At 40.3% G+C, this 22,682-nt stretch overlaps 1 protein-coding gene across 6 annotated transcripts in view; it reads right to left on the bottom strand.

Annotated features, from left to right (window-relative positions):
* Window positions 1-1,447: 1,447 nt before the first annotated feature.
* The window catches only part of MTMR3 (myotubularin related protein 3), a 429,098-nt gene continuing 407,863 nt past the window's right edge, over window positions 1,448-22,682 (bottom strand). For all 6 annotated transcript variants that reach the window (XM_053702192.1, XM_053702194.1, XM_053702196.1 and 3 more), the window contains one exon: window positions 1,448-4,511. In XM_053702192.1, the coding sequence (XP_053558167.1) occupies window positions 4,355-4,511 (157 nt within the window). In that variant the 3' untranslated portion in view covers window positions 1,448-4,354. The remainder of the gene's footprint in view (window positions 4,512-22,682) is intronic.

Below are 22,682 nucleotides of genomic sequence, written 5' to 3'. Positions count from 1 at the left end.
AGGCGGAAATGCAGACAAAGCCTTCTGAATAGAATCAGTAACAAATTCTTTAAAATTCATAGGTATATCATGTACATTAGAAGTTGAAGGAACTGCAACTGGCAATGCACTATTACTGATGGATACATTCTCTGCGTGTAAAAGTTTATCATGACAACTATTACAAATGACATTCCGAGATATAATTTCCACAATCTTACAACAAATGCACCTAGCTTTGGTAGAACCGATGTCAGGCAGCAACGTTCCAACAGATACTTCTGAGGCAGGATCAGATTGAGACCTCTTGCAAAATGTAAAAGAAAAAACAACATATAAAGCAAAATGATCGATTTCCTTATATGGCAGTTTCAGGAATGGGAAAAAAATGCAAACAGCATAGCCCTCTAACATAGAGAAAGGCAAGAGGCAAAAAGCAATGTGGTATAAAACTACTGAAAAATTTGGCACCAAGTATGACGCCCAACGTGAGAGAACATTTTTTTGGCGCCAACAACATCCGGAAATGACACACTTGCGTTACTAACGACGCAACCGTGTGTAAGACTCCCGCGTCAACTACGACGCCGGAAGTGACGAACTAGCGTCAAGGAACGTACTTTTCGCGCCAAAAAAATTCTCGTGCCAAGAATGACACAAAGTCTAGCATTTGGCGCACCCGCGGGCCTAATGCTGCCCGCAATTTGAAAGTAAAAAGTAGTCAATTTGAAAAAAGACTAAACCCCAGGTAAAAAAAAAATATTTCTTAATATGCTTAATTTCCCAAATATGAAACTGACAGTCTGCACAAGGAAATACATGAACCTGACTCATGGCAAATATAAGTACAATACATATATTTAGAACTTTATATAAATGCATAAAGTGCCAGACCATAGCTGGGGTGTCTTAAGTAATAAAAAACATACTTACCAAAAAGACACCCATCCACATATAGCAGATAGCCAGACTAGTACTGAAACAGTTATCAGTAGAGGTAATGGTATATGAGAGTATATTGTCGATCTTAAAAGGGAGGTAGGAGATGAATCTCTACGATCGATAACAGAGAACCTATGAAATAGACCCCCGTTAGGGAAATCATTGCATTCAATAGGTGATACTCCCTTCACATCCCTCTGACATTCGCTGTACTCTGAGAGGAATCGGGCTTCAAAATGCTGAGAAGCGCATATCAACATAGAAATCTTAGCACAAACTTACTTCACCACCTACATAGGAGGCAAAGTTTGTAAAACTGAATTGTGGGTGTGGTGAGGGGTGTATTTATAGGCATTTTGAGGTTTGGGAAACTTTGCCCCTCCTGGTAGGATTGTATATCCCATACGTCACTAGCTCATGGACTCTTGCCAATTACATGAAAGAAATAGTTACTATCTAATAAAGTCATCCAAGAATGTGGTGTCACATTTTAAACATTAAAGTACAAAAAGAGCACTACACAAGCTTTGAACTTTAATTATGTTTTATTCATATAGTTAACAACGCTAGCTTATTTACCTCTTGCTTGACACAAAGAAAAAAAAATAGAAATTCTGTATCTGCTCTTCAGAAGGGAAAGTTTTTATATTTATATATATTTATATATATATATATATTGATATATACACAATCTATGAAGTAAGAAATCAAATCCCATACAGAACAAAGAAAATAATTACAATGAAGGGGGGAAAGTGCTTCACTGACCAGGTTGCTACACAGCCATGTAAAAGATTGTTCTTCTTTCTTTTACTTTTTGCCAGAAGACTACAGAATGTTGCTCATCATATGACAAAAAGTGAGTTTGTTGTCACACATTACTATAAGCTTCTACATTCTCCAGTGGAGAAAATAGACTGCCTAGCTTTTCCCTGAAAATAAACATGGCGCGTTCTCTAGTTTTAACATGTATATACTCCTCAATATATCTGCATTTGTGCGTACAACTGTATTCAGCTTCAGCACACTGGTAAAATGTAGCGGATATGTTGCAACGTGAGGAATTTAGAAACATACAATACTAATTCATTACACACCATATTTGTTTTCAAGGTGAGAGAAACACAAACATTTCCCTAAATGTCCATGGAAAACATCTGGGATTCCACCTTAGAAAAGATTTAAAATGAACTCTCTGTTTACAATTACTATATATTGTCTGGTCATTTACAACCCCCTCTATAGTTACCCACTAAATTCTTAAGAGGGTGATTTAATGGTAATCCAGCTGCCCTGCAGTAGAGAAAGCGACATTACCCCAAGTCAATAATCCTATCACTACCAACCCAACATAGTTGCCTCCAGGGGGCAGCCTTGTGCAATTACACTAAGTGCACTCGAGTGGGGAAGAAATAAAAATAAATATCTGTACAAAAATAATGGAATAAGTGCAAAACTATTTTTCCCCAATTCGTACCCCCAGATTGTTTTAGTTTCAATCCTCTGTTTAGATTCTATTATCGGCATGCCATTAAATATAGGTGTTTAGAGAGGGGCAAAGGAAACCTTGTTATATACAGCTTGCTCACAATTCTTGGATTGTTTAGACACCTGAAAGTCTTAACTGCACAGGGACATTTTTAAATGATAGTCTCAAAATATTAAACTTTTTACCCTAGTGGGTATGACCTAGTTTGGATATAAACTAAATGCCCCATGAACAGAATGATTAAAAAAAAGTGTTTTGCTACCCATTTCAGCATTAAAGGGATACTGTACTATAAAATTTGTTTTCCGTTAATGTGCTCCAAATGACTTGTTATACTTACTGTATTAAATGTTAAATATTATTGAAAATTGCTCTTATTTGAAACAGCAGTTTGTTTTTTGCTCATTGAAACCATTACCTGCCCATAACAATGGGCTGAACCTGCAAGTAAAGCAGACCTGCTAATGTTATCTGTGTTAAATATTGAAATGCTAATTATAGCTGGGGTGACACAACAAGTTATATCTGATACAATATCTCTCTCCCTCATATCTCACACCAGGAGATCAGTGCTATTTGTCTCCTGTTTACATACCTTTGCTACAGAGAAAATGTTTGTTGTTACTCATATTTTCAGTATAAGTAAGGATACAAGACAAAGTAACCATGTCAGATAACAAAATAAATATAAAGGATATGCTTGCAAATTATAAAAATACACACAGCAGGTAAAATGGACCAGTGGAACACATTAAAGGGGAGAAAATGTTAGCGTACAATGACTCTTTAAAGTAGTTACACTTTGGAGAAATGCAGCTTTTGTGCCTTTATTGGTGGCACGGGAGGTAATTTGGTTTTTAGGGTATGATTCAATAACCAATAATCCCATCATCTGCATAATAAGTGCCACTAGCAAGGAGCAGGCAACTCCCATGTAATACATCAAATCAGTGACTCTTCCAACTGAGAGCAGTACTATAAAAGGAGAAGTAAACAGAATCCCCCAAATAGCTGCAAAATGGCACCATCTCCTGGCAAAAAAAAGTATTTCCAAGCAGCTACATTGGAAAATTAACCTACATATCTAAACACTTAGACCCAAGTTAACTACATTATCAGGCCTTTAGGCACCTATGAAGATGGAAGTATTTAGGTGTAATAATCTTACTATAGAATAAAAATGGGATGGATCAGCAGATCTAAAGGTTGTTCACCTGTTCTGGTTAGGCGCGTTCAGGGCAGTTGTATGCAAGGATGCCGTGGTTCTGCTTGTCTAGGTCTCAGAAAGACACACAAGACCACAAGTCTATGATAACAGAATCCAGCAAACCAACCATACATACCCTGCAACCGCATAATCGCTGCTTTACATCTGCTTCTTCAAAATTGGATCAAATGCTGTCTTAATGGGAGATCCTTGAAATGACCCTGCATTTTATAGGGAAGAAACCTGAAACGCCCTACTATAGTAAGAATGACGCTGCTGTTAATTTTACTGCGTGACACTTACATGTACAGCTATGAGATACAGCCCACCCCGCTAATTGTTGCATAAAGGAGTTTAAATCCATTGACCACCTGGGAGTGACTGCTGCACCTTCTGGCATTGAACGGGATGAAGATTTAAGCACTCTTTTTGAAGTCATTTGCAGGCTTTTGGAGAAGTGATGCCTGCCACAGCAATGGCTCATCTGCAGCAAACGAAGATAGCAAGCTGCAGGATTCCTGCCCCACACCAATCCCAAACACTGCTTCTACAAACACAAGGAAATGGGAAAAATAAAGTATGTAAGGTGGAGAAAGCCAACAGGACAGTTAAGGAAAATTAAGAACCCTCTTCATAGAATCCCATCTTCAAAATGTTCCAATAATTGCCAGGCTTCTTCCTGGATATGAAAACACTGGCTACTCGCCATCTTTGTTTCTTTCAGAAGGAAGTTTTGCCTAGTTTGAAGAGGCTGCAATAGGATTTTCCAGTTCCATGCTAGGGTGCAAACTGCAGTAACACGACTTGCAGACTCGGCTTGGCTCAAACAACTGCTGGCTGGGAACAGGCACCTTCTGGTTACAGCAACTGGAGCAGAACACATTCCCACAATTCCTTTACCAGAAACAGAAAAGAAGGCAATTAACATAGTTTATTGTGTTATGATCAGTATTAATAAAGTGCTCTGTTTAGATTAACCCCAGAAAACAAACTGTCTTATAAGAGTATACTCATCAACCAACCAAGACACACTGAACAAGTTCATAAAATGTGTCTACTGATATTGACAACACAGTCAAATTACATTATAACTCTCTAGGAAGCATGGCCCCATAATCATTGTGTGATGTTTTTGCTAATTAGAGTGAGCATTAATGGGTCTTGGCTGGGCAAAAGTCAGGGCTAGATATTGTTAGGTTGAATCTAGACAGACACCCAGCAATGACAATGATAAAAATAAGCTATATGAATGCTCGTATTTATAGAATGGAGCTCCTGGTTTCTGTAGCATCATGCTAATGCAATGAAAACAGAAATTGGTACTATGCTCTTAGATCTAAATGGATACAGGAAATTCACTGTCCTAGTCAGGGTTAACAATATGATACATGTATATACGTTACCAGGGCAAAAGAAGAAGCCTAAAAAATGTCTCATCACCAAAGCTGCCTTTTTTTCAATGTAATACATTTACTTCTAAAAAATTGCAAAGTTCTGCTTTGAGATCATTTCCCCCACCTATAACCTATTCTCTTAGCAGTTCTGATACTTGCCCTCTACACCTCACAATGTAGCTGTATGAAATGAGAAGAGTGTCATTGTATGTAAATCAAGGTGAATTTTATAAATGTTTCTGCAACAATGGAAGCCCATACAAGATTCAACAATGGCAAAGACATTGTTTTAAAGAATTATTGTATATTTAATACTTTAAAAGAGTGTTTGTTTTCATGAGGTGAATCTCCCTTTTTGAAAGCTCCATTGCTCTCTGCATACTTGCTGCATAGACATTAGTCTTTACTATACAAATCACACAATGTTTCCCAGACACATTTAGCAATGAGCACATCCAGTACATACATATGTGCACATGCACCATTTCATAAAAGCAGAGGTTAAAGGGACACTAAATATCTGCTGCTGCTGGTAGGCTACTATTTTACTGGGAAGACAGTATTTGTGTTATCTTCCCAATACAGCTGGTTCTTCAAATGACAGTATTTTGAAGTTACAGCAAAGAAACAGAAAGCATATAGAAAATGTGTAATGCAGTAACACACTAACATGCCATGGTGCACATCAAGGAGCCATGCAGTCAGTCATGCATCAACTAAAAGTAAAAAGCAAGAAAAAGATGGGAAGCCCCTTCCTATCTATGATAATTTAGTGAAAAGCTTGAAGTAATGAAATGAATTGATTTCATGCTGAACAAGGCATTTCACAAAGGCACAAGCAACAAGGTGCCTCCAAATCTGATACTTGAACGTGACATCAACAAAATATTGTTTTGTTATTAATTATTAAATATTGTAATGTTAATAATCATTATGCAACCATGAAAACACGCTTATATGGGGTAAACAGGTGCGTATCTTATGTAGGACTATTTAAGTCTTGTGGAATCCCTGCACTCAAGAACAGTGTATACAGTTTCAACGTGGTCATATTGCTTAGCTAAGGGATCACTGTTAACCAACAGCATGACTTTTCCCCAGATTACTTTGGAATTTTGGCCATTCAATCACGCAAGAGCAAAAGGTTATAATGCTCAAAATATTGTAGAACAATTATAGACTGGGATTAAGTAATTGCCACAAAACCATTAAATGGAGAGGAGAAGACAGAGTTTTTATAAGCAAGGGCTGCAACAACTAATCGGTAAGATTGATCATAAAAATAGTTGTCAAAGAATCTCATTATCAATTAGGTGGTCAGCGATTAGTTGGTCAGTTGCACAGCACCAGCTGCTTCAATCAGATGAACTCCTGCACATGGTATTGTGCAAACATTTTTATTTATTTTTTTTCTATCCGATTAATCGGATGATTAATGTCCGATTAATCGGATAGAAAAAAAAGATTAAAAAAATAAATAAATTCAATTTTTTTTTGCACAATCTTAGTTGCAGTAGATCATCAGATTAAAGCAGCTGGTGCTGTGCAACTGACCAACTAATCGCTGACCACCTAATTGATAATGAGATTTGCTGACCACTATTTTTATGATCAAACTTACCGATTAGTTGTTGCAGCCCTAAAGTTAAGTGTAAGATAATGGTAGTCCTACAAAATATTTTAGTTTCTTCTGAAGGAAAAACTAAAACTAAGATGTAGTCTGCTCCAACTGATAGTTTTAAATTTTATAACAATATAATAGAAGATAATATAACCAAAACCAACATTACTTGTAAAATGGCATTGATTATAATATAGCTAAATAAAAATTAAGGGTGTAATATGAATATGTGGAGGGATATTAAGAAATATCTAGAAAGGAAATTGGTTAAAGGGATATATTTATGGCATTGCATTGTAGATAAATAGACCTAATACAGTAGATTTATATTATAATCTGTTATCTTCAGTTAAACATGTACATTTCTTTATAAAGGGGAAAAAAGCAAAAAGGTAATATAAGTTCTGGTTATTAAAATACACATTTTGTGCAAACGGGTAGACTATAATATGCCACTGTCCCTGAAAGAAAAAAATAAATAAAATATAATATACTAATCAGAGGAAAGACACATACATAAAAAATGTACAGTTGCAAGAAAACATTTGTGAACCCTTTGGAATTACCTGGATTTATGTATTTATTACTCATAAAACGTGGTCTGATCTTCATTTAATCAATTTTAGACAAATACAACCTGACTAAACTAATGCACAAACAGTTGTACTTCTCACACTTTTATATTGACAACATATGAGTATTTCTTCAAACTGCTGGCTGTGAAAGTAAGTGAACCCATTAATTAAATAACTTATAGATGCTCTTAACAGCAACAACCTCCACTAAATGTTTCCTGTAGATGTTCCTCAACATTGAGGGTGAATTTTGGATCATTCCTCTCTACAAATCTGTTTCACACCTGATGAACACCCAAGGTCTTCAGCAATGCTTTTATAACCATTTTCAGTTTCATGAATCACTATACTGAGTCTTCTAAAGCCCTGTAAAAGTTGTTGAACAACAGATTTGTCAGTAACAAGGCTTTAAGTGCCTTTATTTAAAGGGACAGTCTAGTCCTAAATAAACTTTCATGATTCAGATAAAGAATGTAACTTTAAACAATTTTCAAAATTACTTTTATCACCAATTTTGCTTTGTTCTCTTGGTATTCTTAGTTGAAAGCTAAACCTAGGAGGTTCATATGCCCATTTCTAAGCCCTTGAAGGCCGCCTCTTCTCTCAGAGCATTTTAAAAGTTTTTTCACCACTAGAGGGTGTTAGTTCAAGTGTGTCATATACATAACACTGTGCTCACGCACATGGAGTTCCAGGCAGCCAGCTCTGATTGGCTAAAATGGATGTCTGTCAAACGAACTGAAATAAGGGGGCAGTTTGCAGAGGCTTAGATTCAAGGTAATCACAGAGGTAAAAACAAAATGTATGCTTACCTGATAAATTTCTCTTTCCGGACATGGAGAGTCCACAACTTCATTCCAATTACTAGTGGGATATTCAACTCCTGGCCAGCAGGAGGAGGCAAAGAGCACCCCAGCAAAGTTGTTAAGTGCAACTTCCCTTACCCATAATCCCCAGTCCTTCAGGTGAAGGAAAATTGAAAAAGAAGAAACAAAAGGGTAAAAAGGTGCCTGAGGTTTACTTAAAAAAACTGCCAAAATATAATGAAAAAAAGAGAGCGGGTCGTGGACTCTCCATGTCCAGAAAGAAAGAAATTTATCAGGTTAGCATAAATTTTGTTTTCTTTCCTATGACATGGAGAGTCCACAACGTCATTCTAATTACTAGTGGGAACCAATACCCAAGCTAGAGGACACGGAATGAACAGGGAGGGAGGGACAAGACAGGCAGACCTAAACAGAAGGCACCACCGCTTGAAGAACCTATTTTGCAAATAGCCCTCAGTCGAGGCAAAAGTATCAAATTTGTAAATTTTGGAAAAAGTATGCAAAGTGAACCCTGTTGCCTCCTTGCAAACCTGTTCCACAGAAGCTTCGTTTTTGAAATCCCAAGATGAGGAAACAGCCCTAGTGCAAAGAGCTGTAATTCTCTCAGGAGGCTGCTGTCTAGCAGTCTCATAAGCAATACAAATAATACTCCTTAACCAGAGGGAAAGAGTAGTAGAAGTGGCCTTCTGACCCTTACGTTTTCCAGAGAAAACAACAAACAGGGCAGAAGTTGCCGAAAATCATAGCAGCTTGTAGGTAAAATTTTAGAGCACACACACAACATCTAAGTTATGCAAAAGACTTTCCTTATGAGAAGAAGGATTAGAACAAAAGGAAAGAACAACAAATTCCTGATTAATGCTTCAATCCAACACCACACCTTAGGGAGAAAATAAAATTTATGCTTACCTGATAAATTTCTTTCTTTCCGGACATGGAGAGTCCACAACGTCATTCCAATTACTAGTGGGATAGTCACTCCTGGCCAGCAGGAGGAGGCAAAGAGCATCCCAACAAAGCTGTTAAGTGTAACTTCCCTTACCCATAACCGACAGCTGAAGGGAAATGGAAAAAGATAAACACAAAGGTGTAGAGGGTTCCTGAGGTTTAGCAAAAAAAAAAAAAAAAAAATACTGTCTAATCTGAAGGGTGGGGTCGTGGACTCTCCATGTCCGGAAAGAAAGAAATTTATCAGGTAAGCATACATTTTATTTTCTTTCCTAAGACATGGAGAGTCCACAACGTCATTACAATTACTAGTGGAAACCAATACCCAAGCTAGAGGACACATAATGAACAAGACAGGTAGACCTAAATAGAAGAACCTTTCTCCCAAAAGGACCATGTTGCCGCCTTGCAAATCTGTTCCACAGAGGATTCATTTTTGAAAGCCCAAAAAGAGGAGACAGCCCTAGTGGAATGAGCCGTAATTCTCTCAGGAGGCTGCTGACCAGCTGTCTCATAAGCAAAACGAATCATACTTTTCAACCAGAGGAAAAGAGAAGTGGCCTTCTGACCTTTACGCTTTCCTGAGAAACAAACAGGGCAGAAGACTGGCGAAATTCGTTAGTAGCCTGTAGGTAGAATTTGAGAGCATGCACAACATCCAAGTTATGCAACAGACGTTCCTTATGAGGAGGAGGATTAGGACAGAGAGAAGGAACAACAATTTTTTTTTTTTTAAATATAAATTTTTATTTAGTTTCAAAAGTAGAAGTAACAATAGGGGACACGCAATGGGGGACACCCCTGCTCCAATAGACACAAACATATGGAACAGACACACAGGTCCGATTAAAGTTATTGTCAAAACATTGATAAGTCAGGTAACCCTTCCTTAGTGATGGAAAGAGACTTTAAACCAACTCCCCCAAGGTCAAGCTAACACATAAAAGTTCAGACTGTCGTATAAATAGAAGACATCAGATTGACTCACATTTTTCTATTTCAAAGAAGCCAATATAGATCTGACCGTTGGGGAACTCACACATCTATAATACAAAAAGGGAAGAATGGGTAAAATCGGGGAGTTTGTGGTGAAAATAGTTCACCTAAATTGAACCCTGATGTGGGCTCTGAATGTGTGTGGAGGGGGGAGCTAGGGCATATAAATTAAGTTTAGTCCTCCCAAAGCCAGCACAAGGTATATGTAAGATAGAGGCTCTGAGAAAAAAACATAATTTATGCTTACCTGATAAATTCCTTTCTCCTGTAGTGTGGTCAGTCCACGGGTCATCATTACTTCTGGGATATTAACTCCTCCCAAACAGGAAGTGCAAGAGGATCACCCAGCAGAGCTGCTATATAGCTCCTCCCCTCTACGTCACATCCAGTCATTCGACCGAGAACCAACGAGAAAGGAGAAGCCAAAGGGTGCAGTGGTGACTGGAGTATAATTTAAAAATTTAGACCTGCCATAAAAACAGGGCGGGCCGTGGACTGACCATACTACAGGAGAAAGGAATTTATCAGGTAAGCATAAATTATGTTTTCTCCTGTTAAGTGTGGTCAGTCCACGGGTCATCATTACTTCTGGGATACCAATACCAAAGCTAAAGTACACGGATGACGGGAGGGACAGGCAGGCTCTTTATACGGAAGGAACCACTGCCTGAAGAACCTTTCTCCCAAAAACAGCCTCCGAAGAAGCAAAAGTGTCAAATTTGTAAAATTTGGAAAAAGTATGAAGAGAAGACCAAGTTGCAGCCTTGCAAATCTGTTCAACAGAAGCCTCATTCTTAAAGGTCCAAGTGGAAGCCACAGCTCTAGTAGAATGAGCTGTAATTCTTTCAGGAGGCTGCTGTCCAGCAGTCTCATAAGCTAAACGTATTATGCTACGAAGCCAAAAAGAGAGAGAGGTAGCAGAAGCTTTTTGACCTCTCCTCTGACCAGAATAAACGACAAACAGGGAAGACGTTTGTCGAAAATCCTTAGTTGCCTGTAGATAAAATTTCAGGGCACGGACTACATCTAGATTGTGTAGAAGACGTTCCTTCTTCGAAGAAGGATTAGGACACAAAGATGGAACAACAATCTCTTGATTGATATTCCTGTTAGTGACCACCTTAGGTAAGAACCCAGGTTTAGTACGCAAAACTACCTTGTCTGAATGAAAAATCAGATAAGGAGAATCACAATGTAAGGCAGATAACTCAGAGACTCTTCGAGCCGAAGAAATAGCCATTAAAAACAGAACTTTCCAAGATAACAATTTGATATCAATGGAATGAAGGGGTTCAAACGGAACACCCTGTAAAACATTAAGAACTAAGTTCAAACTCCATGGTGGAGCAACAGTTTTAAACACAGGCTTAATCCTGGCCAAAGCCTGACAAAAAGCCTGAACGTCTGGAACCTCTGACAGACGTTTGTGTAAAAGAATGGACAGAGCTGAAATCTGTCCCTTTAAGGAACTAGCGGATAAACCCTTTTCTAAACCTTCTTGTAGAAAAGACAATATCCTAGGAATCCTAACCTTACTCCATGAGTAACTTTTGGATTCGCACCAATATAAGTATTTACGCCATATTTTATGGTAAATCTTTCTGGTAACAGGCTTCCTAGCCTGTATTAAGGTATCAATTACTGACTCAGAAAAACCACGTTTTGATAAAATCAAGCGTTCAATTTCCAAGCAGTCAGCTTCAGAGAAATTAGATTTTGATGTTTGAAGGGACCCTGGATCAGAAGGTCCTGTCTCAGAGGCAGAGACCAGGGTGGACAGGATGACATGTCCACTAGATCTGCATACCAAGTCCTGCGTGGCCACGCAGGCGCTATTAGAATCACCGATGCTCTCTCCTGTTTGATTCTGGCAATCAATCGAGGAAGCAACGGGAAGGGTGGAAACACATAAGCCATCCCCAAGGTCCAAGGTGCTGTCAAGGCATCTATCAGGACCGCACCCGGATCCCTGGATCTGGACCCGAAACAAGGAAGCTTGGCGTTCTGTCGAGACGCCATGAGATCTATCTCTGGTTTGCCCCAACGTCGAAGTATTTGGGCAAAGACCTCCGGATGAAGTTCCCACTCCCCCGGATGAAAAGTCTGACGACTTAGGAAATCCGCCTCCCAGTTCTCCACTCCCGGGATGTGGATTGCTGACAGGTGGCAAGAGTGAGACTCTGCCCAGCGAATTATCTTTGATACTTCCATCATCGCTAGGGAGCTTCTTGTCCCTCCTTGATGGTTGATGTAAGCTACAGTCGTGATGTTGTCCGACTGAAACCTGATGAACCCCCGAGTTGTTAACTGGGGCTAAGCCAGAAGGGCATTGAGAACTGCTCTCAATTCCAGAATGTTTATTGGCAGGAGACTCTCCTCCTGAGTCCATGATCCCTGAGCCTTCAGAGAATTCCAGACAGCGCCCCAGCCTAGTAGGCTGGCGTCTGTTACAATTGTCCAATCTGGCCTGCTGAATGGCATCCCCCTGGACAGATGTGGCCGAGAAAGCCACCATAGAAGAGAATTTCTGGTCTCTTGATCCAGATTCAGAGTAGGGGACAATCTGAGTAATCCCCATTCCACTGACTTAGCATGCACAATTGCAGCAGTCTGAGATGTAGGCGTGCAAAGGGTACTATGTCCATTGCCGCTACCATTAAGCCGATCACCTCCATGCATTGAGCCACTGACGGGTGTTGAATGGAATGAAGGACACGGCATGCATTTTGAAGCTTTGTTAACCTGTCTTCTGTCAGGTAGATCTTCATTTCTACAGAATCTATAAGAGTCCCTAAGAAGGGAACTCTTGTGAGTGGAAAGAGAGAACTCTTCTTTTCGTTCACCTTCCATCCATGCGACCTTAGAAATGCCAGTACTAACTCTGTATGAGACTTGGCAGTTTGAAAGCTTGAAGCTTGTATCAGAATGTCGTCTAGGTACGGAGCTACCGAAATTCCTCGCGGTCTTAGTACCGCCAGAAGAGCACCCAGAACCTTTGTGAAGATTCTTGGAGCCGTAGCCAATCCGAATGGAAGAGCTACAAACTGGTAATGCCTGTCTAGGAAGGCAAACCTTAGATACCGGTAATGATCCTTGTGAATCGGTATGTGAAGGTAAGCATCCTTTAAATCCACTGTGGTCATGTACTGACCCTTTTGGATCATGGGTAGGATTGTCCGAATAGTTTCCATTTTGAACGATGGAACTCTTAGGAATTTGTTTAGGATCTTTAAATCCAAGATTGGCCTGAAGGTTCCCTCTTTTTTGGGAACCACAAACAGATTTGAGTAAAACCCCTGTCCATGTTCCGACCGCGGAACCGGATGGATCACTCCCATTAGTAAAAGATCTTGTACACAGCGTAGAAACGCCTCTTTCTTTATTTGGTTTGTTGACAACCTTGACAGATGAAATCTCCCTTTTGGGGGAGAGGATTTGAAGTCCAGAAGATATCCCTGAGATATGATCTCTAACGCCCAGGGATCCTGGACATCTCTTGCCCAAGCCTGGGCGAAGAGAGAAAGTCTGCCCCCCACTAGATCCGTTCCCGGATTGGGGGCCCTCGATTCATGCTGTCTTAGGGGCAGCAGCAGGTTTTCTGGCCTGCTTGCCCTTCTTCCAGGACTGGTTAGGTCTCCAGCCTTGTCTGTAGCGAGCAACAGCTCCTTCCTGTTTTGGAGCAGAGGAAGTTGATGCTGCTCCTGCCTTGAAATTACGAAAGGAACGAAAATTAGACTGTCTAGCCTTAGGTTTGGCTCTGTCTTGAGGCAGGGCATGGCCTTTACCTCCTGTAAAGTCAGCGATAATTTCTTTCAAACCGGGCCCGAATAAGGTCTGCCCTTTGAAAGGTATGTTAAGTAATTTAGATTTAGAAGTAACGTCAGCTGACCAGGATTTTAGCCACAGTGCTCTGCGTGCCTGAATGGCGAATCCGGAATTCTTAGCCGTAAGTTTTGTTAAATGTACTACGGCATCTGAAACAAATGAATTAGCTAGCTTAAGTGTTTTAAGCTTGCTTGAAATCTCATCTATAGTTATTGAGTCAAGAGTCTCTTCCAGGGACTCGGACCAAAAAGCGGCCGCGGCCGAGACAGACGCAATACATGCAAGGGGTTGCAATATAAAACCTTGTTGAACAAACATTTTCTTAAGGTAACCCTCTAATTTTTTATCCATTGGATCTGAAAAGGCACAGCTATCCTCCACCGGGATAGTGGTACGCTTAGCTAGAGTAGAAACCGCTCCCTCCACCTTAGGGACCGTCTGCCATAAGTCCCGTGTGGTGGCGTCTATTGGAAACATTTTTCTAAACACAGGAGGGGGGAAAAGGGTACACCGGGCCTATCCCACTCCTTAGAAATTATCTCTGTAAGCCTCTTAGGTATAGGAAATACGTCAGTACTCGCCGGTACCGCATAGTATCTGTCCAGCCTACATAACTTCTCTGGGATTGCAACGGTGTTACAATCATTCAGAGCTGCTAATACCTCCCCTAACAGTACACGGAGGTTTTCGAGTTTAAACTTAAAATTAGAAATGTCTGAATCCATTCTATTGGGATCAGAACCGTCACCTGCAGATTGAAGCTCTCCGTCCTCATATTCTGCATACTGTGACACAGTATCAGACATGGCCCTATTATTAACAGCGCACTCTGTTCTCACCCCAGAGTGATCACGCTTACCTCTAAGTTCTGGTAATTTAGACAAAACTTCAGTCATAACATTAGCCATATCCTGTAATGTGATTTGTAATGGCCGCCCTGATGTACTCGGCGCTACAATATCACGCACCTCCCGAGCGGGAGATGCAGGTACTGACACGTGAGGCGAGTTAGTCGGCATAACTCTCCCCTCGTTGTTTGGTGAATGATGTTCAATTTGTACAGATTGACTTTTATTTAAAGTAGCATCAATGCAATTAGTACATAAATTTCTATTGGGCTCCACTTTGGCTTTAGCACATATAGCACAGAGATATTCCTCTGAGTCAGACATGTTTAACACACTAGCAATTAAACTAGCAACTTGGAAATACTTTTCAAAGCAATTTACAAATAATATGAAAAACGTACTGTGCCTTTAAGAAGCACAGAAAAAAAGTTATGACAGTTGAGTAATAATAAACCGTAGAAACTATATCATCAAATTCTTTCCGGTAAAACACAATTTAGCAAAGGATTGCCCCCATTAGCAATGGATAACTAACCCTGAATAGCAGAAAAAATGTACAGAATATAAACGTTTTTTTATCACAGTCAAAGCACAATCTCACAGGTCTGCTGTGAGTGATTACCTCCCTCAAACTAACTTTTGAAGACCCCTGAGCTCTGTAGAGACGAACCGGATCATGCAGGGAAGAAAACAGACTTGTGACTGAATTTTCTGATGCGTAGCAAAAGCGCCAAAATAGGCCCCTCCCCCTCACACACAACAGTGAGGGAGATCAGTAAACTGTCTTAAATTAAATAAAACGACCGCCAAGTGGAAAAAAACAGTGCCCAAAACAATTTTTCACCCAGTACCTCAGATAATTAAACGATTTTAACATGCCAGCAAAAACGTTTAACATCAAATAAATGAAATGTCATTAGAAAGCCTGTTGCTAGTCATTCCCACTGCAAGTTAGGCTAAAGTCTTATGCATACAGTATTATCCCAGTGAAGTGCCATTCCCCAGAATACTGAAGTGTAAATATACATACATGACAGCCTGATACCAGTTGCTACTACTGCATTTAAGGCTGAGTTTACATTATATCGGTATGGCAGTATTTTCTCAGTCAATTCCATTCTCAGAAAATAATATGCTGCTTACATACCTCTTTGCAGGTTAACCTGCCCGCTGTCTCCTGATCTGAAGTTTACCTCACTCCTCAGATGGCCGAGAACAGCAAAATGATCTTAACTACGCCGGTTAAAATCATACAAAAACTCAGGTAGATTCTTCTTCAAATTCTACCTGAGAAGGAACAACACACTCCGGTGCTGTTTTAAAATAACAAACTTTTGATTGAAGGTATAAAACTAAGTATAATCACCACAGTCCTCTCACACATCCTATCTATTAGTTGGGTGCAAGAGAATGACTGGGTGTGACGTAGAGGGGAGGAGCTATATAGCAGCTCTGCTGGGTGATCCTCTTGCACTTCCTGTTGGGGAGGAGTTAATATCCCAGAAGTAATGATGACCCGTGGACTGACCACACTTAACAGGAGAAAACTATTATACTTCAGGAAGAAATTATACTCCCCCCCCAGAGTCTGATGACATGCAGAGGTGATGGTAGTGTATTAAATGAAAAACCCTATATATAACCTTGGATTAATTAATAAATATAATATTAAGGCAGCATGGTTCAAGCGATACAATAAATGACAGCCTTGGCTCTTATGCAGTATATCCAGATGTAAAGTTAATTAGAGCATAAATAAGTAAAAAATTGCTAAATTGGGCGTAATGCACTATGGGTATTATATTTAATTTAATGTGTTATAGCCGGGCACCTCTCACACTGTGCTAGCGTCTTTGAGATACAGGCATCGACTTTGGTAGAAGGTTAGTCCCTAAATACTAAAAATGATAATAGAATGTCTGCAATAACATCTGTGCCACTATTTCTTTTGAGCACATCTCTTTGGGGGTCCCCCTCAAACCCCTTCATGATCCATAAATACAGAGGTGACACTATATATATCAAGCATGATAGCTTATTCCTAACCTTCAGAAATGCCATGTCGCTAAAACAACAGGTTTTACCCATTATGGCCTGCGGTCAATATGGATATCTGTATCTTGGCATTATGGACAAAAATGCAGCTTGCTGTAATACGATAACATTTAAAATATAAAGAACAAAACTATTCTAGAGGATTAAGCAGTAAATATCTCTAGTCTGGGTTTAAAATGGGTAAAGAAAGGACATATATTTATATATTAAGTAGAGTATATGAGGAGGAAAACCTTTTTTTTTTTTTTTTTTTTTATATATTTTTTTAATTTTAAATAAAGATGCATGAACAATACAATCAACCATTTCCCCCCCCCCCCCCCCAAGTTATTGTACATGGGTGGGATACATAGATTGCATAAGACAGCATATTGTATGAAAATTAGAGTTATTAGTCCAGAATGCTTGTCTCAAGATGGCGGTCCATCTTGCAGGGAATGGTATCACAATACACCAAACAGATCAAATGATACATTGCTTGACATGACTAGTTTCGCCATATCTATTTATACTAGTAGCTCTATAACAGCTGCATTTGGATAGTAACAAGAGTAAATACATATATACATACATGGGGGCAGGGCAGAGCTAACAGGCTTCCCGCTCCCACTCCCTTTAGGGATCAGTCTAAGGTTCTCTTGCTAGGGGGAGGAGTTGTCAGTGTAGGTTGTAAGACAGGAAAAACGAGGTAAGCAAAGGTAAGAGAAGGGGGAGGAGAAAGTGAGGGGGGGGCAGAGAGGGAAGGGGGGTTCATTAGTATTGGTAGAGGGGGAGGGGGAAAAGGGTAAACCAGAGTCTTCCAGGAGCCCCCCCAGGGGCACGGCGGGGTCTCCTGGTAGGAGCATGCAGCAAACAATAGCACAAGGCCCAACCGTTCCATCACTAGTCACCCCCAGTTCTTAATGTTTACGTTGTGACAGATATGTCTCCCATGGTTCCCAGATAAGGCTATAGGCCACTGACTGGTTCCTCATTCTGTAGACATAGTCTTCCATTGATTTGACATAGGCCAGATAATCTACCACCCCTTGCCATCTCGGAGGGAGCACTTTTTTCAAATTTCTAGCTATCAACATTTTAACTGAGGTGAGCAGGTATAGGAGTAGGTATCTCCTGTGGGTAGGAACCTTCTGTAATCCCAAATGCAGGAGAGCTAAACCAGGATTGGAAACCTCTGGCAGCTCCAATTCAGCACACACATTATTCAGCTAAGTCCAAAGCGGCTTAAGTTTGGAGCAAGACCACCATGTATGCAGCGGGGTACCCATCTCACCACACTCTCTCCAGCAAGCGGGAGGGTGGTCAGGATAGAGGGCTTGCAGTTTGGTCGGGACAAGATGCCACCTAGAAATCCCTTTAAAATACAGTTCGTACATCGTAGTACAGTGTAGTGCAGCTTTAGTGTTTGCTATGGCTTTAGACCATTTTGCCTCTGTGTATGCAACTTTTAGTTACGTTTCCCAGGCGATCATATGTCTCGTTATTGTGAGTCCCGGGCCTCCCAAGAGACATCTATAGTGTGTCGTGAGAGGTTTGTACAGCTGAAGACCAGTTTTCAATCTGGTCTCCCAGGTTGTGGGATTTCTACGTTTTTCCGCGAAAAAAACCCAAACTTTCATCAATGATCTGAGCCTCAAGAGTTCGAACTCCAAGTGGAATGGGAGGTCAAATGTAGTCACCATATCTTGGTGGGATAAAAAACGATCTCCCAGGAAGAAATCTCCCACTGAGGAGATCTCCGTTTGTTTCCATACATTTATCCTCACATTGGGCAGGCCCTGTAGCAGAGGAATTATAGGATGTATAGGGGAGGGGGGAGGAGCTATCAATACATTGTGTCACAATTTGTACCACACCTTCTGGCATCCTCTGACCAGTTGATTAGAAATGGTGAATTGGGAAGTTAGATGCGAGGAAAACCACAGTAGGTCAGAAAGGTCCATATACGCCGGGAGAGACACTTGTTCCAGCTCTCTCCATCTTGTGGGCGGGAGATCTTGTCCCCATGCTGAGACGTGAGAAACCATGGTGGCCTCATAATACTTACTAATGTTAGGGTGGCTGAGGCCCCCTAGCTCTAGAGGGGACTGCAGTATGGCAGCCGCAACTCTAGGTCTCTAATTGTTCCAGACATAGTTGTTAAATAAAGCTTGGAAGCTCCACAGCAACCTCGCTGGGACTGATAACGGAATACATCTCATAAGATACGTCAATTTAGGGGGGGCGGAGCCAGCCGCGCAACTGAACAGACGCACACTATCTCAGCTCCGGCTTCAAACTGTTAAATTTCATGATTTTAAGTGCATAAAGATGTTTGAATTATAGCAGGACTGCAACTACAATTTCTAGCAGATCAAATGGAGAACTCTAACACTAAGGAAGTGGTTTAGATTGAGCAGAACTGGATCTCATCCCGCTCTACAGACAGTCGTGGGGAGCATGGATGAGCGGCCATTTTTATACTTCAGTGGCGCCGCAACTAAAGTTTGATGATCGCTAATGTTAGATGGCATCAGATGAAGACACTTGACACATATGGAGTCAACTCATTTCCTCCGAGCTCTGGAGGGGCTCTTGCGAGATCATTTCCACAAAATGGAGAAGCATATGACTGAGGCATTTAGCTTAAGCCCAAGACCCGTTTCGCTAGCCCTTTTAAAGCCAAGTGCTGACGACGGAGATTCTTTTGCTGATCACACATGCCACACTGACTGCAAGAAACCCAAGCCCATTCAGGGCGCAATAACAGAGGGCTTACAGGCAGACTCCCAGTTAACATCGTACGCTCAGCTCAAAGGAAACCTAAGAGGCCCAAACTCGACCGATGCAGGCTGGCTAAACAAGAAGGACTATACAGAGAACCTCAACTACGGCCTGGGAAAACAAACATTTATTAAAGCCCTTGATACGCTAGCCGGGAGGAGACATAGATACGACCAGACTCATACTACATTATGGTATCTGTTTGCCGCACAGCTGAAGGCAACATTTAATACACCCACTACTTCATTGGAACCGCATTTGTCACTGTCGCCCGCCCAGAAACCCAGCTACCAGTGGGACCCAGGAGGAACATTTCGCGGAGTTTCGCCTTTTCCTCCGACACTGGGAACTCTCTATTTTGGGTGGCGGCAGAAGGAAGACCGAAGGGATTTATTTCATGCAATGTTTTACAAGTATAGCGCGTTTCCTTGGACATTAGAACCGGCGTAGGTTAGTCTGGCCAACGATCCAGCGTTTACAGTGAGGGAAAACTTCTGCAGTGCTGTGACATTCTATATTTTTGAACTATGCAAATCTCCCCTTTCCTGTGACTGAGGAGCAAACCTTTCCCTACTACTATATCGGTCTTTTAGACCGTTATCTATGTGCTCTCCATGTTAATCAGGGGTAATATAAAAGTATGTATGCTTATCAGCTATCACAAACCAAATATGCGTAGTCTCCCAAGCAGGATGATAATCGCAAGGCATAGGTTTGTTCTCCCAGATCATGCCCTATTTCTAGCTTAATTTTGCTTATGTATTACATTTCTGCTAACTAGAACATGAGGCTCTAATTCCCATATATCTGAGCGCATATTATGTTATACTGTAGTAATATATATAGGAGTGAAACTACTGTTAGACTTGTATAGATACTCCTGTCATACTTGTACTTTTACTACGGTTGATGCCCTTGTTTGTTATATACTATTGTTGTTATTATTTATTTGGAGTTGAGTTACTTGTACATAGATATGTTACTAGTTAGACAGAACAAGCATGCTTTTACTATCAGTGCACACTTTGGACCATATTTCTAGCGTGTCTATCTGCCCCCTCACATTTAAATTTGTGACCTATGTCAAGTGGCGTGCCCCCAGCGGCCGGGGAGGCACGTCTATATAACCTATTTGCTTTTCTATTTGCAGAAACGCATATATAGGAAGTCGCATTATACCATGACTTTGATGTGGGGTTTGATATATATTCATCTAAGTCACTCAGAGTGTGTCGCTTGCTCTATCCCCAATTAGAGGTCCCATATTATTGTAGGGACAGTCTCCCATGGTTAAGTAGTTAAGTGTGTTTTTTACTGCAAAGATCCCTCTCTGACCCCAAAAACTGACCCCCAAAAAGTTTTGTTTATGGAGCATTCTAGCCTGCACCACATGTTTTCTCAGTTCCATTATACGCAGAGCCATGTCTTTATTCTTTCTGGTTACCTACAAATATTTTAATAATGTAAATTCTAAGTCCATATTACTTACTATACCTACAGGCCCTCCTCCCCTCCCTTCTCACATACTGAATTATCTAATCCTTAAAGAGTGTGTAGATTGTTCTCACATCAATCCAAGCAACAGGTTCCAGCTAGCATCCTAAGGAACAGCCCTTCATTGTTAGGAGCGTTTTATATTATAAAGACTCCACCCTGGCTCTTATACTCCACTTTTGCTTATACGCATAGTTCACATACTTTTGACAATTCACCATATACCAATCTGAACAGATCGCATAAGCCGTCTATATAGCACATCTAATGACAAAACAGTGAGTTTATCATAGTCGTAGGTGTTCAGTTTAGGTATTTCACGAAGTACACTGTTCTCCTATTATGAGGCATAGTGTGTAAATTTATAACCTGCTCGGGAAGGCATAGGCACACTGCGACGCATAGCTCCATTGTGTGCTGCAGGCTGGACCTGTATCACAACTCCTGCCAATGATCTTAGTTCATGCCATACCTTGATTGAGCTCCATAAACTATGCCATCTCTGCGGGTTTGGAATATTTTTAATTTTCCCCTGTTAACCAATATCCTCATGAGATTATACATAGGACTATACTGCCCCATGACACTGCAGCCTGTCTACTTAATATCTACTGCCTATCACATTTGTTTAACTACCTCTTTTCCTACCCATAATGAACCTTTTAGTTCCTAAGCTACATGTCCTTCTTACTACTCATTTACTACCTCCTCCCCCCTCCCCCCTTCTCTATGATAAACCTCCTATTCTAGGAGGGTTAACTACACGGCTTATCTTTTCTATGCCGTACCTCAACTATATAACCCTTGCAATCCAATATAAAGTCGACCTTGTTTTTCGTACTTAATATCACTGGATTGCTCGGATATCTTGCGCAACATATTTACATATTCTACCATATAATCTACACCGCAATAAGATATTGTCTATTTTGCTATTATGTTAACTACTTATTATCAACCTACTTTAAGTCTACAGATCCTACCATGACCACTCCAATGGCTATTTTTTAGTCTGTGAAAAACAAAGAAAAAGAGGTTCCAGTTTCTGTTTTTGTTTTCTTCTCTCTATAGTATTATTTGTATGGATAACCTTATCTTTCTATCTTTGCAAAAGTTGACAATTTGAAATGTACAATTTATGTTTGTGGCAAGGATATGATGTATCATATAAGTTGTATTGTTTTCGCACAACCTCAATAAAAATATTATTTACAAAAAAAAAAAAAAAAAGATACGTCAATTTAGGGAGAACCATCATTTTTAGGGCAGCAATCCTACCCATCCAGGAAATCTCATCATACTTTTTGGATTTCAGGGTTCTGTCTACCTTCTTCAAGAGAGTGTGGTAGTTCTCCTGAAGAACAATGTCCCTACTATGAGATAGTAATACTCTGAGATGTCGTATCCCCTTAGTGGGCCAATTAAAAAGATTGTTTTCTTGGAAAATCTTATTCTTAACCACTTTCTAATCACTGTGATGTGAGAAAACAAGGATTAATAAACAGTGTCATATAGTAATATATACTCTACCCCATCTTCATTTATAGGTTAACTGAAGTACATTTTATAGATGAAAGGACTTTGCTTTTTTGTTTGAATTCAGAGCCAGACATAATAACAACTGACTGCATGTTCCCAGAGATACATCCACATAGTAAATAGATTGCTAGTATAACATCTGACCCACAAGAAATGTAAAACACCTAACATTCAACCCGG

The sequence above is a fragment of the Bombina bombina genome, chromosome 2, assembly GCF_027579735.1.
Source record: "Bombina bombina isolate aBomBom1 chromosome 2, aBomBom1.pri, whole genome shotgun sequence".
Lineage (NCBI taxonomy): Eukaryota > Metazoa > Chordata > Amphibia > Anura > Bombinatoridae > Bombina > Bombina bombina.
This window is presented reverse-complemented; position numbering and strand designations above follow the sequence as displayed.